The 17,927-nt window shown below is 42.6% G+C and overlaps 1 protein-coding gene across 1 annotated transcript in view; it reads right to left on the bottom strand.

Moving 5' to 3' along the window:
- FASN (fatty acid synthase) overlaps window positions 391-17,927 on the bottom strand; it is a 37,029-nt gene continuing 19,492 nt past the window's right edge. The window contains exons 22-43 of the mRNA XM_021414734.1: window positions 16,857-17,167; window positions 16,319-16,708; window positions 15,647-15,811; window positions 15,289-15,407; window positions 15,029-15,183; window positions 14,501-14,704; window positions 13,433-13,583; window positions 12,739-12,917; window positions 12,381-12,500; window positions 12,110-12,232; window positions 11,206-11,429; window positions 10,711-10,909; window positions 9,553-9,704; window positions 9,000-9,091; window positions 8,697-8,848; window positions 8,179-8,418; window positions 7,222-7,410; window positions 6,483-6,710; window positions 5,804-6,024; window positions 5,127-5,225; window positions 4,756-5,007; window positions 391-3,534 (exon numbers count right to left, since the gene is read on the bottom strand). Of these exons, the coding sequence (XP_021270409.1) occupies window positions 3,397-3,534; window positions 4,756-5,007; window positions 5,127-5,225; window positions 5,804-6,024; window positions 6,483-6,710; window positions 7,222-7,410; window positions 8,179-8,418; window positions 8,697-8,848; window positions 9,000-9,091; window positions 9,553-9,704; window positions 10,711-10,909; window positions 11,206-11,429; window positions 12,110-12,232; window positions 12,381-12,500; window positions 12,739-12,917; window positions 13,433-13,583; window positions 14,501-14,704; window positions 15,029-15,183; window positions 15,289-15,407; window positions 15,647-15,811; window positions 16,319-16,708; window positions 16,857-17,167 (4,103 nt within the window). The 3' untranslated portion in view covers window positions 391-3,396. The remainder of the gene's footprint in view (window positions 3,535-4,755; window positions 5,008-5,126; window positions 5,226-5,803; window positions 6,025-6,482; window positions 6,711-7,221; window positions 7,411-8,178; window positions 8,419-8,696; window positions 8,849-8,999; window positions 9,092-9,552; window positions 9,705-10,710; window positions 10,910-11,205; window positions 11,430-12,109; window positions 12,233-12,380; window positions 12,501-12,738; window positions 12,918-13,432; window positions 13,584-14,500; window positions 14,705-15,028; window positions 15,184-15,288; window positions 15,408-15,646; window positions 15,812-16,318; window positions 16,709-16,856; window positions 17,168-17,927) is intronic.

Raw genomic sequence — 17,927 nt, 5'->3', positions numbered from 1 at the left:
GCTGACACCACAAAAGCAAAGTAACAGCTTTAGCGCTGATGACCATGCGCACCCTACACTCTTCTTTTTGCTCAGTGTAAGGCTATATGAGAGGTTTCAGGCTTACTGCCCACCATTCCACAACAGCAATGTGTTTTTTCTGAGCCTAAGTCAGGCTGTAGAGCAGTGAATGGGCGCACTGCGCAGTCTCAAGGAAGATCAGCGTAGTGCAGAGAAGCTGGAGAGGAGAATGGAACCTGAGTAGCAGTTGACAGGAGCCTCCCACTTCAGTTTCCACAATGAAGGGTAAATGTGAAGGACTTCTACCTTTGACTTCTCAGAGCAAGGGACTGTTTTTGATTTTGCATGATGCTGCTATCATTCTATCCCCTGAGAAATAACAAGCAGTACCAGCGCTAATAAGGTTTTTATTTTTGGCACACTGTATTCAGCAGCCAGTTACATAATGGGTTACAGGGCAGCAGCTCATTATTAGACAATTAGGGGGGGAAAACAAAACAACAACCTCCTGCCTTTCAAATAACAACCACAAGAACATTGAGAGCATAGAGGCTATACGTAATTCTTGAGGAATTTCTATTACTAAACCAGTATCTTCAAGCTTTGCCTAGAAGAGACCATGCACATTTACGTTTATACAGAGAACTTGTACAACTCTTGATTGGACAGCTGCAACAGCGTTAGTCCTCGATCCCTCCACACAGCCCATTCAGAACTGCACCGCCTTCCTTCAGAGCTGAGATGCTGGGTCAGAATCGTTAAACACTTCATTTTAGTGCAGAACTATTGTACCTGTTTTGTTAGAAGTTCTATACATTCTTTTTCCTTCTAGCTTTTCAGCACAACCAAGGCAGAGAGGGTTCTTTCCCTCTTTTCAGGCTCACTACAGCTGCCAGTAGTAAAAGAAGGTAATCAAAGAAAGAAAAAAAAAGATACTGGTCCCTGGTTGTTTTTTTTTTTCTTTTTTTTCCAATGTGGTGTCATATGCTAGGATGTGCATGGATAGCACACAGCAGATTTAATGAAGTCCCCTGTTATGCTCGTATGCCCAGTCCATATAGCTACTTTTCAGCATCACATTCTTCGCAGCTGTAAGGCACCTCCCTGCACACACTGCCTGCCTCCTTGCATTGCCACCTAACGCCTGACCATCATCCCTCACAGGTTAATAGTGTGTATTCCCATTGCCTACTTAGCACTCTCAACGACCTTGAGGTAGATGCTATTAGTCCCATTTTACAGATGGGGAAACTGAGGCGGTAACATGAACCACTTGTACAAAACCACAACAATGGAGCCAGAATCAGAATTTTAAGAGTTTCCACTTCAATCTTTTGGGTATGTATGTGATTTGGTTGCATCTAAGGTACCAAAAAGCATAGCGACGAGAAGCCACGCTCCAGGATTATCTCAAGTCCTCTTTCTTATTGTTATTTCTACAGATTCCAGTCAGATATCTTAGCAGCGGTCTTGGCTTTATATCAAGAAATGAGAGATTCCGAATGAAACTCGAGGATTAAAAAAATAGTAGTAGAGAATGAGACAAAAAGCCAACCAGTGATCAATTCTGTTTAATTCTAGGAAAGCCAAAGAGGAAAAGACACTCTTCAGATTAAAAAAAAAAAGTAAAAAAACAAAACAAAACAAAACTTATTCTAGGAATGCTTTAAGCTGACATTACGTTGTTTGTATTTCAGATTTCACAAAAGAAATACTTTATAAAACTAAAACCAGTTAACCCAGCCACTATCCACAGAGGGTTAAGAGACACTAGGTCAGAACCTGCTGCGAGGAGTCAGTTGTTCCTCGCACTGGAATGCTCCTGTACTAACAGGATACTTCACTGGGGGATGAATACAGAAAGAACCGGGGTTTGCAGAAGTTCCGAGAGGCACTGGAATGCCTCCTGGTTGGTACTTGGTTGCTATTCGGGTCTCCTCTGTATCATAGGTGTAGCAAGGATTTACTGATTTTGGAAAAGACAGATCCAGCATAGCAAAAGCAAGTCATTTTTAAATTGAATTTTATGCAAGTTTCCTTTGAAAAGGTACTACATCTTAAAATCATGCCATCAAGCTGTTTACTTAGCTAACTTATGTGGGATCTCCAGTCTCATCGCCAGAGGAAAATGCACACTCAAGGCTTAAGCAAGCCCTGTGCTAAATAAAACACACCGGGGCGCTGGGTAGATGCTTGTATGTTTGCCTGAGCTTTGGTTATGGGAGAGCAAGGGTAGGAGGATTTGTACCGTGACCAATGGAGAACTCTATTCCCTCTGACATTCCAAATGTCTGCTTGGATGGAGCAACTGGAGGTGGGAAGGGATAAAGGTGAAGCAACAGCCTTAATGCTTTACTGTGTTTCTGGTAGAACAAAGCACAGAACCTTGCACAGATATAAACTAAGTACATACCTAGGGACAGCTCTGCCTGTTTGTACCAGCCCAAGTTGAGGCTGTTCAATACAGTGGCATTTGTTGAACCTTCCATCCTGCCCTCACGCCTCTCTCTCCTCAGAAGAGTGGGTGATGGCAAGAACCCTTGCATCCACCCTTCTGAACAAGGCAGGGTGGGGGGGTGAAAGAAAAAACACACACACACAAAAATCACTAACCAAAATAAAAAAGAACCACCACAAAAAACAGCAACAAAAAAAAAAAAAAAAAAAAAAAAAAACAAAAAAAAAAAAGGGCTGTTCCATAGATGCACTTTGGTTTAACAAATGGGCAACCTCCCCTTGTAGAATAAACCTATCCTCCAAAATGGATGTTTCCTTTTCTGATACCCACGATAAATTAAAACCAAGCAAGAAGTCTCTGATTTGACACAATAAATACTTAGAATATATCAAATTAAAAAAATATAGTTACAAAAGCCTCAATGGAATTCTCTTTCTGACCTAACTACAGACAGATTCTTCACAGACAACAGGTATCTCCGAAATCAGCTGCAGCTCCCCTCTCTGCTCACTGGGCTTGGTCAACAAGTGCTATCACTTACCCTTTGGAATACTGTTAAGACAAAACAATATAGAGCACAAGAAGCCTACTCCTAAATTCGTTTTTCATACTGCCAAAGCTGTAGGAAGGAACCATCGCCAGGGAACCCTCGCTGCAGTGCACAGTGACAGAGTCACAGCACCGCAGTAACACGGACAGGGATACTGGGGAAAAACAAAGCATAGAAAGGGAAAGAGGAGAGAGAACACATGAAAGTTAGGAAAGATGTCTGAGTAAGAGTGGAAAAAAAAAAAGAGACCAATCAAGTTCAGCTGGACTTCCCAGTTCTGGCAGCAGAGCAGATGAGATGTTGTTCAACAGGAAGAGTTCCTTGGGGTCTGTCATAACTAGGAATGTTGTTGGCATTTTCTTCACCGTTGACAGTAAGTGAGCAGAAGTTAACCTTCCCTGACACTGACACGTGGTTCTGCCAGTGAACCATGGATGATCCCAATAATTGATTCAACACCATCTCCCTCCAGTAAGGTGCGGTGGTCCCCTTCAATGACGTGGACCGACACTTTTCCATCGCATACCTGCACACACAGAACAGAATATGTTCTCAATTTGAAACCAGCTGGCCATCCAGCTGTTTTGGGTCTGGCGGTCTGAGTTGCTCACCTTTTATGCCATCTTTAACAAATGTTTTTGAAAAACATGACCAGTTTTACTCCGATACGTTTTTACAGCTGTTTTAAAGCATTTGTGTCCAACCCTCTAGTTTTATGTTTTTGTTGCCCTCTTTATTTTAATGCTTTAATTAAAAAAAAGAAGTTTTGTTACTTCTATAACTTAACTAAGTCATATATATTTTATATGTAGCCCAAGACAATTCCTCTTCACTTAGTGCAGCCCAGGCAAGCCAGAAGGTTGGACACCCATGTAAGCACTGTAGTTTGATATGTGATCCACTCAAATGTAAGCTGGGCAGGAAACAACACCAGCATGATACTAACAGAAGAATTTACCTACTACATCAAAGAATGACTGAAGTAGATACTTATGTGCCCTTAAGAAAACCAAAAAACCCTCTATCTATCTTCCCCCCACCACCACACCTCTTCCTTTGGGGACATTATGGAACTTTTGTTTCCAAGCTAGCCTGAATGTGATAAGAGTAAATGCAAGTATAACAAAGGTAATTTAGAAAATTCCTTACTGTAGACAGCAGGAAAAGGGAAGGTGAGACACTTTCCCTTTTATCTAAACAGGAGCTAAAGAACAGTGACCTCGCCTGGACTACAGGCCAAAAACCTACTTTTTTTTTTTTTAGGCCCACAGGATACCCACAGACTAACTTTTACATGGTCCACAAAACATAACTAAGAAAAGCTGCCTCTGTTGGAAGAGTAAGTACCGGCCCTGTGACAAGTCCACTGTCATGCAATGGACAAACTTATGGGATCTATACTCCAGTATCAGAGACCGAAAGTTACTTCTGTCACATTACACTCTTAATATCTTTATTATCCAAAATCTACTTAGAGAGCTACAAGAATTAAATGTAAAAACAGATTATCCAACATGGAAGCACGATCTTCCCTTGGCCCTCTCTGCTCTAACAGAAAATGCATGGAAACCATCACCTTGTTAATTTCTGGAAACTTAATTCCTGTCAGTGTCATAGAGAAATAATTATTGTGCAGCTAACTTCAGTTTCATTCTTCCTCTCCCGCTAAGAATGGTTCCCAAGCTTTTCTTTTATTCCCCCACCTACCAGGGGAGCCTCATCAGTCACCAGTAGGTTCCACACTGACCTCTGAGAGTCTGTAGTCTCCACCCAGACCTTCTTCATATTCATTGTGAGTCTTTGCCCGCATCAGTGTCACGTTCCCATGATACTTGGACTCTGGTATATATTTGTCAGCAGCCTTCAGCTTGTGGTAAAAGGAAGCAGCAGCAAAGCTGAGTGCTTCGCGATTGATGTTTTTATGAATCTGAGTTATAAGGTCTGCAGCAGCACTGACACGAGCCTCCAGATCTTCTAAGGGCAGAAGAATCTCCAACAACTGGAAATATTAAAAAAAAATTCCCCTTTAGTCTCAATATCTGGGAATTAATCTACATTAAACAAAAATCACCACCCACAACCACACCCTTCCTGTGCAATGTAAGAAAGAAACATTACCTTATTGTATTCAATGCCTGTAAACTGCTGAACAAAGGCACACAATGCTTCTGTCTCCAACGCAGCCTCATTTCCTTGGGTCAGCTTCGCTCTGTAGCTCTGGAAAAGAGAAAAGTGAAACACTAACATGAGAGGGATATGCCAGAACTTGAATGATAGGTAAAAACAATTCCAGAATAAAGGAATTTGAACTGGAAAAGAAGAGGTGGAAGTAGGGGGGAAGAAAATAAATAGAAAAATAGAAACTGAACCTTGGATAAGATACCTTGAGGACAGATTAGAAAGCACATCTAACAGGTAGCAACTGCCCAAAGCCCAGGATCCCCCAGGAAGCATAATGAAAATGGAAAGGAAGACTTAAGGAGGGTTTCCCAGCCCATCTACTTTAGGACATCGCCTTGCAGGCTCAAAGATCTTCCAGAAGACATTAATATTATTCACCACGGCAAGAGCAGAATCTGTGGGCCAGCCCTAGCCAGTCAATGAAGATCACCCCTCACATACTTCCACCTTTAAGCCATCCTCAAGTGCCCACTATTTACAGCTCTGTCCCATCTCCCCTGGCAAGAGAAGCCTCAGCTTTTCAGATGGCTCATATCTAGAGTAGTAAGCTCACAGTAAGCACTCCATCCTCCCTGATGGAAAATGGTCTCCAGATGGAAGACTGTATTTTTTACCTGAGTGTATGCTGCCACAAAGGAATGAGACCCATCAAAGAGGAACAAACTGTTGAGTGCATGGGAAGCATTTTGTTGTGCTTGCAGCTGGGAGCACATTTCAAAGGCTACACAGGCACCAAAAGAGTATCCAGCAATGCGATAAGGTCCTTCAGGCTGGATCTGCTTCATACAGTCAATATAATAGGATGCCAGGCTCTGTATGCTGTCCAAGGGAGCAGCTAGAACATGAAAGCAAATTAGAGTCAGGTGAAACAGACACTGGCAGCCACAACTGCATTCTCAAGAGCTCAGAAACAACTTCATCAGAAACATCCACATTCTTTTAAAAGCAAGCTTCTGAATTATTGTGAGCAACTTTTATTTTAAACAATTAACAGTAGCACTTCCCATTTTCAAAGAAAGGTAGAAGGCCAAGCATTTGGGAGAGAAACAATGCATACCTGCTGGAAGTTACTCAATGCAACATCCTATTGTTCCATTTTCCCATACTTAAGCTCTTCAGTCTAACCTAATGCTTCTCACTACCTGGGGCTGTTTGCCACAACACTGTATGGATTGTAGGCCCTAATGCTTGATTCTCTGCATGTAAGGATCTAGAAACAAAACTCCTTCTACAAAGGAACAGAAGTTCAGACTGTTAGATTTACAAATTCAAGATGCTAAAGAACTGAGATACCTTTTGTGCACTGCAGCCCATAGCAGGGCATATGAAGTCTGGAGGCAAGAGTGTAGAAGACTGCAATGGATCCCTCAATGGGATGAACAAGGAAAAGAGGGCGTTCTGTGCTCTGGACATCATTGAGACGAGTAATCGTTGGCCCTTCTGGATTCACCAGCAAGTTGTTCAAATCCAGTTTTGGAGCCTCACCTGGGCCTGTCTTCAACACCTGGGATGGCTTCAGCTCTTTGAAGGAAAGCACAGCAGACAAATACAGTTAGATACAGGATCAGAGACTTGGTCATGTAGCCATAGCCCTAAAAGAGGTGCTGAGGACTGCTCTGGATTAGCCCACTGGCTCACTAAATCAAGGCACTGTCAGTTGCTCTGCGGCAACTGTACACGCTTTTAGCTTACAGTAAACACGACATTGTGGCATTTATTCCACAGACAAGTACAAGGTCTCAAATCACATCCTGCACAGAGCTACGTAAGAATGCTTGTGCAGGCAGATGCTATCCAGGCAACAGAACAGCTTTCACAGCCTTTCTTATATTCCATCCCTGGAAGTGATGGGCCTAACTTAATGTCAGCGCATTTTAGCAAAGCGTTTGTCATATAAAAGCCTTTCTGCTATAATCAGATGTTATTTCATGATTTGATAAAGGCTTATGTCACCAGAGAAGAAAGCAATGGGTTCAGAGCTCAGCTGTTTGGACCCAGCTGACCAGTAGCAACCCTAATCCAGACACTATACCCTCTGCTGTCCCAGACTTGGAGGAAAGTTCACGCAGTTTGTTGATCGTAAGGAGCCGAATTTCTCTCATGGTCATCACGATGTCATAGTCTCTCTCCAGTGTCTGGCGCACCTCCACACCCATCAAGGAATCCAGGCCCAAGTCTGCCAAGGAGCTCTCAGCATTCAGACTGCTGACATCACGAACACCTGAGGAAAAAAAACAGCACACAAAGGACGTTTCTCTTCAGCTCTAGATCTCTCTATAGCAATCTTCTCAGCTTTTCGCTTTTTTCTTTAATATGAATAAACCGCAGCTACAGAACAGAATTTGCTATTCAAGACCATCTAAAGCTTTCAAAAAAAATCACCTCTTCTACAACTCACATCTGATTTAGTCTTTAGACTGTATGTCAGATGTGCACAGCTTTATGACAGGCAATACATCAGCCACAGCTACATAGCTGTGAACACTGGCACTTCAGCTCTAGACAGAAGCTCAAAACAACAAACTAGAGAAATTTCTCCTATGGAGGCTGCAACTGAAGCCGCAGCCCTAGACCTAACAAGGTTTACTATTCTAGGCTAAAGCAGGTTCCCTACCTAGACCTCTTCCCAAACTACCCACCACTCTGATAGTGGACAGAAAGTCACTGGCTGCTGCCCAGTCCTCTCCTACCTGGCAGCATGGCATAATGAGGGAAACAAGCTTTTGGTCACTACTGGACACAAACACTGGAATAGACAAACCTCCAGTTCTCATGCAAACTGCAAGGCAAATAATCACACCAGCAATAACTCCATGGCTGCTAAGGCAAAGGATGCTTCTAGGAACAATCAGAGGCTGAGGTACTGTACACCAGGCCTCGCTTTCCTCCCAGTGGAGGCTGAAAACACAATTTCCCTCAGAGCAAACTGGAGCAAGGCCCCTTCTAAAAGTGAGCACCCAGCTATGCAATTGCTAGACTCTGCATTTACCAAGGATATGAGCAACAGCTTCCACAAGATCCCGTTGACTTCCTCCTTCACTTTTCACAGAAACCTTCTCTGCCAGGACAAAACTGGACATGACAGGATGAGGTTGATTCAGGAAGGTATCGAGCACCTCCAGGCACGAGCTGATTTGCTGGAGAACGGTTCCCCCAATCACAACCTCTCTGTTTCCCATTGCCTTCAGGATGCCCACATCACCAATGGCTCCCCACTGGATTGCCAGGCCTAGAAGGAGAAATCAGAAGGAAGAACACACTTGGCAACTAATTTAAGCGCATTGCAGCAACAAAAAGGGGTTAAAAACAGCTAAGCAAAAGTCTGCATTTCTCTTGTACTATTAAATAATCAGCATTCATTCACATATGAATGAATCAAGGTTAACAGCTGCAACAGGAAACAGTCTTCATCACTCATCACTCCAGACACAGATTCCTGCTGAGTTGGTTCTCCTCTGAATGTTTGGTAGGATAGATTTTTCTGTGCAGTGATTGAAGTCATCTTACCTGGGAGTCCATCGTGATGTCGCTGCTCACAGATACGCTCCATGGCAGAATTAGCAAAGCCATAATTACTTTGCCCAGCATTTCCTCTTCCACAGCTTACAGAGGAGAATACAACAAAATAGTCCAGGTCCGGGCACTTCTTACGAGTCACCCTTGGAATAGAACAGGTGACAGAGAAACCCATCAGGAAAATTGAAAATCACATGTTGCCGTGGAAAGCTAAGGTAAGACTAAAATAGCCAAGTCTGGCCAACTCAGTGACCATAAACACACTTCATATTTGTCCCTTTTACAGATACCTACCAGTCCAAATGAAGGGTGCCTGAATACTTGGGCTTGTTGACCTCCCAGAATAATTCCGGGGTCTGATTTTCAATCATGGCATCTTTAAGGACCTAGTAGATGGGTTCAAAACAAACAAATGGTATCAGTACCTCAGTTTCTGCTTAAATTTATCACAGATGCAAGTGGATATCACTACACAATGTGTTTTCCTGATTTTACAGCACACACATATCCTGGATGTCATGAAACATGAGCAGGCCAATGTATCTATTGCTAAGTCTGCTCTTTTCAGCACTGCCATTGCAGTCTTCAACTGGTAAATTTTACATAGCATTTTTCTTGTCTCTAGAGGTCATGGGTAACATTCACTTTAACCCAGAACTGAGCTGGCTGGTCACATACTGTTGCTTCCCAGGTTAAGTTGCCAGACCCAAAAGCCTTCAGTCATTACCTCAGGCCAAAACAAAACACCCTTGGAAACAGAGAGACAACCTAAAACTGTATGGAAGGGGTAAAAGCCACTTTAATGTCTGCTGTCTCCTGCAAGTTTCTAGACCTTATCAGCACTTACCACAGCCAAATTAAAGATGCCCCCAACCGGTCCAAGCTGCAAAGCTTCTTCTATCAAAAGCTGTGTTCCTTCTAGTGTTCCAACATCACTGGTAGATACCAACACTTGGATTCCCAGCGCCTTCCATTCTCTAACACATTTAGCCTGGTAGCCTTAACAAACAAACAACATCATCCAGGATGAAGCATTCAAACCATCAGGCTTTTATCAATCTACTTCCTATAGCAGCCAGAAAGACCAGACAGGGACTGAATAGCTAAGTAAATCCCAGTTCAGCTACAAGAGGAATACACAACAAAACCTGAATGGTAGACAGAAATCACTTGAGTTTCAAAGCATCCTAACCAGATCACAAAGGGGACAAGAGATTCAGGAGAACAGGGTGGTAGAACACATGGTTGAAGTGAACTTAAGAATTTATATACTGAGACAGGAAGTCATGGCAAGATTAGAGCAAGACAATAGGCAATACTAGGACAACCAGAACTTGAGGTATAAAAGGATTTAAACAATGTTTGCAGAACTGATGAAATTGCAAACTTGCTGAAAGAATTAAGAAATCTGTAAAGGCAGAAGTTTTGTTATGGCTGAATTTCAATGAGAAAGCATTGAAAACTACCACTGATAAGAAATCTCAGTACTGAGATTGCAATCAAACTAACTGGTCAAAACTGAGTGAAAAAGTTTCTGGCATTATTAGACAGCAGGGTATAGCTTTTTACATGAGCTATCGGGAGGAACAAAAGTGAGCAATCACAATCCATTTGAGGGACAGAGTACCTTTAGCAAGTCCCTACCACTGGACACAGCAGTGATGTAGCTGGATACAGACTTCAAAGAAAGAATAAAACTAAAAATTAAGACTGCAGAAAAAAAATCCTGGGTAAGGAAGAAAAGGGCAAACATGGTTTGATAGACTTAAGATGCATTAAAGAAAGAAGAAAAGTAGCTGGGAAAAAGAGGCAGATAAGTTACCTTATCCTTCAGAATAAAATGAATCACAGCTTGTTTGAAGTGATGGAATATATACACGAGAAGAGGGAAAAGAGTTATCAATACATTCATATTTGCTGATGGAACACTTAAAAATTGAGAGAAACAATCACCTGAGGCCAGGTGAAAAAAAAAGGTTCTCCACCCTATGTAGTTTTTGCTTACCAGTTCGGATGCCAGAACGAGATGTCAGTACAAGCTTCTTTGCTCCTCTCTCAATTAACCACTGTGCCAACTCAAGCCCAAATCCTCCTAGGCCTCCTGTGATGATGTAACACTTGGTGGGAGGGCAGGAAGTTCGGGAGATGGCAGAGAGTTTCACGGGTTCAGACCTTAAAGGAGATTGCTTCTCCTCCTCTTGGATCTTCCACAACAAAATAAACACACAAAAAACACCAAAAGGCACATTAAAATTGGATGCACAAACATTTCCTGTCTTCCCGCACGCAGCTATGCTTCTCCAGTCAATGGGGGAATCAAACTTACGGATTCAGAGTGACAGACCTGACAATGTTATACATGCCACAGTGTCAGCAGCAGAAGCCATAACCCTGTGCTGCTTTAGTTACACAACTTCAAGTTGAACTGGATCAAGATATCCAATACAGTCACCTGAAGAGGATGACAGGCATCAGAGAATCAACATCATTATCTTGTTACCTTGATCATAACTTTGCCAATGTGTTTTCCTTGCGCCATGAACCTGAAGGCAGCTTCTACCTCTTCTTTATCAAAGACCGTGGTCCTCAGGGGCTTTACCACACCATCTTTTATGCCTTTGGTCAACAACTCTGATACTACTTCCCACTCTTGGTTTCCCTCTTCAAAGATTGAATCCAGCAGGATCCCATGAAATGCCACGTTCTTGAGGAAAAGAGCCATTCCTAGAAAAAAGCAACTTCATTACCACCTGATGCTGCTGCCATTTCAAGACAGAATCCATCCTTTTTAGACATTTTTGTCTCTAAAATTTTTTTGCACTTTTTTTTCCAAAACTGAGGAGCAAAGTAGTTATTACTTGCTAGAATTCTGTGACTTTGAAAACTCATTCTTGCATATATTCTCCAAAGGTTATATTAACTAGGCTGTTCTCTTATAAGTAGACCAGTGTAACTGAAACTCCACCTACAAGAATTCTGTCAACAGGACAAGCTATAACACAGTCAATTTGATATTAAAAAGGATGTTTTGTAATACAGTGACAGCTGAGTCAGAGGTCACAGAGGAGCCAGAATCCCACGTACATCCTGTCCTTCTAAACAAACTCTTCTTCACAGGAAACTTTTACTGATGCTATTTGTTTTTTTAATTTAGTTACAATAAAAAGGGAGATCGTGAACATTTGGTACATACAATCATTCCACAAACTGTCAGTGATAAAAGCGAAACAAATTTTGCAGCGATGCATTTAACACACAGCTTTGACAAAACAAATGTTCCAGCTTGAAGTTTTTCTCAATTTGAAGATTAGTCAGTGCTATGATAGTAAACTATGATTATGATAGGCTATGCTTTCCTGCTTGCTCAAACATAAGGAGACTTATTTCCTGACGCCCCATCTTACCAAGCTGACTGTTGTTTGATAGATCAAATTTGCCTATTTCCAAGAAGCGCCCGTGTTGAGCAAGACAACGCAAACTGGCTTGGAGCTTCTCTTCTGCCAAGGAATTTAACACAAGGTTGACACCTGTAATGGAAGGAAAAGGAAGTATTTATGAAACTCAGCTCTTCTGAGAGCCTATCCCTGTTTTCTATCAATCCATTTTGCCTTCAGGCACTGCAACTGCATAACACAGCATAACTGAGTAAGAAGGAAAAACGTTCCTCCAACTAACCTTTTCCATTGGTAACTCGCAGTACATGTTGCTCAAAGGTAGTATTTCGGGAGCTGGCAAAGCTATTAGCATCCAGCTGTGGGAACCTTGCTTGGAGATACTCACGTTTCTCAGCAGAACCTGGAAGAGGAAGACATAGGAAGATGACTGAGTGATGCAGTACTCTCATGTGCCTTCAGTGATCAAAAAAACAACAGGGAAAGGTGTGCAGTCTGAGCAGCCATCGAGCACTTGCTTCAAAGGTTTCAAGCTCTCAATGTGTTAAAACCTTAGGACAAAAGCAGGTTGTGCACGGGACAGAGCAATGACCAGAAACAGACTAAGCCTTACAATTGTAGACTGGATCCTCAGTACTCACCTACAGTAGCAAAAACACGGCAGCCCATGCTCAGGGCAATGGCAATGGCTGCCTGGCCCACACCTCCTGAGCCAGAGTGAATAAGGACACTCTCCCCCTTCTTCATACCACCTCGAACCACCAAAGCATAATAAGCAGTGGCATAAACCACAGGCACCGATGCTGCTTCTTCCAGAGTCCTAAGAAACAAAGCAAAGGGGATAAGAGATCTTCAGCCTTGGAAAACCTAAGGGATTCTTCTTGATGAAGTTTGCTTTTCAGAAATCGGAAGGTTTAATCTTCCAAGGTGGACCAAGTAGTATAAATGGCTCCTAATCATACAACTGGCTGCCACAGTGGCCACGCACTGCTACGGGCTTTTTCTTCCGCAGAAATATTTTACTAACTCACCAGTAACACAACCAACACCTAAAATCTTTGTTTATACAGAAATAGAAGGAGCACAAGAAAGAGATGAAAAAAACAGTGCAAACTGCTGCACAAAACAACACAAAAACAGTGCTAAAAAACAGTGCTGCAGTCAGATGATTGAACCAAATCTCACAGCTGCTCATGAGAGCATAACTCTCACAATTTCCCAGAGTAAAATCTACCCATTGTGCAGTCTTTGAGTCAGGCCAGGGTTGTCATCAGCCTCAGGCAGCAAGGCAAATCTTATCCACATACATAAAACAGAAAATAGAAGCTGACCTACCAGTTTTCAGGCACTTCCCATAGAAACCTCTTGTCACAGTCCACCACCGTGGCCAGCCCTTTTGCTGGCAGCAATCCCATCACTCTCCTTCCAGCCAGGTCTCGTCCTGAGAACTCCATGCCCAGCATGCACTGCTGCAACGTCCAGTTACCTACAAGGAGGTAAACGTCTTTTACAGAGGAAAACTTCTTTTCCAAAATCCTTTGGTCAAGAATTTCCCAGAATAGTAGCCCTTGAAATCTAGAACCCTCGAGACAGGAAAAAATGCTAGGATTTGTCTATTATGTACGCAATTATTAGCCACCATAGTTAATTTCTTATTAAGAACAACAACAGAAAAGAACTAAATCTCTTACTCTCTACCCCTGACAATATTACTTTAGTTTCCAGCTTTCACCTGAGAAATTGCATTGAAGTTTCCTGTTCTAAAGTCACTTTTGTTGGTCTTCAAAAATAAATTAATAAAACATTAACTAGTTAAGGACAGACAGAAAATTACAGCAAAACCTTTGTTTCTATGAACACCTGTTTTAAGTACAGCCTGATCTCAGTCATGAAGGGAAATATGAGTTACTTGATTAGGACTAGATAAGTTTTACTCTTTTTTGTTTAAATAGAGCTTTAAAACCATTTCACAGACATGACACAAATCCTTACAAGATGATAGTCTCCATTTTGCAGATAGGGTACTACAGCTTGCACTTTCCTCCCCTAAAAGCAAAGCATGTCAGCACGAAATGTCAACTTCCTCAGCTTCAGCTTAGCACATATCTTGTCCATCCCTGGAATCTCTCCAAGATGTTTCACTTCACGCTTGATATCTATACAATGAGGCTAATAATGTTTCCTCCCAGCAAATGTTCAATGATTCTGCCATGTGAAAAGTGGGGCCATAATTGGAAGTAGAGCTTGCAAGTCTCTGGTGTATGGTCCTGAAATAAGGCTATACACATCCTTTTCTGAAGTGTACTTTCTTGCTGAACAAAACCTGATATATGCTTTAACCAGTGCATAACTAAAATTATTGAAGTTATGTGAAGGAATTCTTCCAGCGTATTTTTAACCCACCAGGGATAGCATCTGGAGAAAGCTTTCCTGTGGCCAGCATAATGTCCCGGAAATTGAGAGATGCATAGTAGACTTTGCAGAGCTGAACATTTGGATTAGTTGTTTGGAAATGTCGAAGTGGGGAAACAATCCAGTGAAGGGATGAGAGATCTCCACGAGTCAGCACGTTTATATAGGCATATTCTGTCAGCTCCTGAGGTTGAGCTGCGGGAGGAAGAACAGAAGAACTTTATACACATTCACACTGGCATACATTTTCCAGAATGAATAAATCCCTTGCGCAATTGCTACCTCCTCCTCTATTTGCTCTCCGCAAATCCCATTCTTACCCTGCAGTTCTACCCATACCCTAAGTACCTTAGCCCTCCTCCCCGTACCAGAGCATGTTACTGTTCAGTTTGAGCTGGAACAGAGGAATTTCAAGTTACCTATTTATTAATAATTGTTTAAAAAACCGGAACAATAGCTACTCATATCTATCGAAAATCTATTCTCCTATGCCCTGTAAGCAATCATCAAAGAAGATACCTTGCTGCAGTGGGAGATGCCTGAAGGAACCCCACTTTCCATCACGATACACATTCATCACCAGATCTCTCTGAATAATCTTCTGCATCTCCAGGGAAGAAAGATTAGTGGGTGGGACAGCTGATGAAGGGCTCAAGTTGGAAACGAACACGCACCTAGAGGCCAAGAGTTGACATTTTTGTTTGTTTTGCTGCAAGCCTGAAAAGAACCTAAAAAAAACATGTCATCTTCAAGTGTGACTCATGGGCCCACTTTCATACCTGATTCTGTGGCCCTCTGCTTCCTGGCGGAGGCAGTTCACCATACCCAAAATTCCCGAGTTCCCACAATTGGTGGCAGTCAACCACACAGGCTGCTGTGATGGGTCGGCCAGGATCTCCTACAGGACAAATTCCAGATTGTTTTACACGGAACCACAGAAAGGAAACATCCCTTGTACCCTCAAGGCAGAGATGAGTAAGTTGCATTTCAAGAAGAAGCAACTGAACAACCACAAACTCTTTTTCTCCTTCCCTCCCACCACCTCCTTCTCTCCCCTCATAACACTGCTAAATTAAATGTCATTAAGAAAGTGTAAAGATTTGGAAAGCCAAGTAACCCAAACACAGGAATTCTCACCTTTAAGGATTCAACCCACTTATAATGAGTGTCATCTACTGGCAGAAAAACGGGTGTTTTGGCAGGGGACTGCCGCCGACACAGAAAAATAACTGAGCCAAAGAAAGATCTCTTCATTGCAACCAGATTCAGTGAGGCCTTGCTGAATAACTCCTCCCACTGCGCCTGTCAAATCAAGTACAACCACAATTAACAGGAAAGTAAAAAAATAAAATCAATTAAAACTACAAGCCACCACCTGTACTCCATGCCAAGTCTCCCCAAAAACTACTTTGCCAGGAACAACAGGCTGCCCACCACTTCCATGCCTCTGCTGACATCCTGGCATCAGCATTGTGCTGCCTCAGTACTAATATGTATTCGATTTGTATTAGACTATTTTATCTTGTGTCTAGACTATTCCATCTTCCCTAAAATATCCTCAGAATGCAGTAATACAAGCATCTCAAAGACCCAGCTAGGATACTAGTCTTAGCTAAGAACCAGATATGCAAAAAAACAGTAGTAACCATTCTGCCAAATCCTGCACAGGATTTGAATGCGTTCCTTCTATATATTCCTACAGGGAGCCTCAACATAAAGCAACATCTTAACATTTACCACAATAAAGCTTGCAAGTGGTAGACTGCAGACTAACCACTGAGAAAGTATTTGAGCTTCCAGGACGTTTACCTGAGACAGGAAGCTGTGCTTCTGCTGTAGGTCTGGACTTGTAAGGAAGCTGACAATTTCTCCAAGAGTTTCCTCTTTAAGAAGGGTGTGCAGCAAAATAAACCCTCCTTCATTCACTGCAGCTGCTAAGTTGGAGATAATTTCAGATGCGTTCCCTAGAACATTTGTTGAACAGTTGCATACAACCAGGTCAGCATTGGTCAGATTTCCAGAGGGAAGGCTAGATGGATCCCACTGGCTAAAGGAGATTCCAGCATCGTGTTGCTCTGTTTCATTAGCTGAAAAAGCTTCAAGGGTGCAGTCAGTGGCAATGTAGTCCAGCTGCAACAGGGGCTGAGTATTCAGAATACTCTGGACATGAGAGAACAGACGTCCACTTCCTGCCAGAGCCTGTGAGAAGACAAAGGATAGGGAGAGAGGACATCAAGATGAAAAACGAACAATATTCAGAATTATAATTGGAACAACAGAAGTAATGTTAGGTTACTGGGAGGCCTGAAAACACCAGCTATGGTCCCACCCCAGGCTTCCAGCTAACCTCGACTATCTTCATCCTGTGACTGGTTGTGTTCTCCTTTGCCACATCCAGGCAAGTCTTCAACTCTGAAGAATCCAGCAAGCCATTGAGAAGGGGATCATCCTGGAGGTGCATTTTCTCCTGAGTCACAATCTGCTCCAGCTCAGAATGTAGGTTTCCATTCAGTTCCAGACGGCAGATTTCAGTAAGGATATGCTGAAGTCCCTTCTGGGTGGGTGAGGACTCTGTAGCAGCCCCTTTGGTTTCTAGGCCATGGAAAACTAGTTTGACACCGTGCAATGCCATCTTTGCTTGTAATTTCTGGATCAGGCCTACGGAATAGAAGAAAGAAAGAAAGGAGGAGTCACATTTTCAGAAGATTCTTTTCCTCCTTTGGAGGAGAGTGTCCCTCCTGCTTTTACTACACTTGCTGACCAGCAGCACAAGTCACAGTACCTCATATCAGCCTAGTCACAAAGGCACAGTGCGTGCTTCTGCACCTGCTCATAATCACAGATCACACAGCAGCTGCAGCCCCCAGACAAGCAGGCTAACGCCAAGGCAATCTAAACCACCAAAACTACCCAAGGAAAGGCTCCAACTAAGAGAAGGTAACTAACAAAGTCCCTGATGCGTGAGAGCTTTAGGCAGTTGTGGAGGAAAATCCTACGTTTCCACAGATACAAAAGTTAGAAGATGACTTCTTGCTTCACAAACAGATGAAAAACAGCTTGTCTTGAATGAAATCAGCAACAGCATTAAAAATAAAATAAGAGCTCTGGGGACAGTATTGGAACGTTTAGGAGAAGAAAAAGAGAAAGAGTTGTTTGCCAAGTCAAGGGAGAAGTAAAAAGTCACCTCACCAGCTTAGAACACTAAAAATACTGACTCTAGATATAGCAAAAACCCCAACGTCCTCTCCTTCCCTCCCCCCCCCCAAAATAAATCACCCCACAAACCCAAAGAAAAGAAAGCTCATAGTCAATCTTTCCTCCCCTTTGACAAAGATACACTTAAGAAGGTGATGAGCTGGGCACAGCAGATGTCTCCCCATCCAAAGTGCACTGCTCTATGCTACTGGTTTCACCACAG

The sequence above is a fragment of the Numida meleagris genome, chromosome 17 (assembly GCF_002078875.1).
Source record: "Numida meleagris isolate 19003 breed g44 Domestic line chromosome 17, NumMel1.0, whole genome shotgun sequence".
Lineage (NCBI taxonomy): Eukaryota > Metazoa > Chordata > Aves > Galliformes > Numididae > Numida > Numida meleagris.
This window is presented reverse-complemented; position numbering and strand designations above follow the sequence as displayed.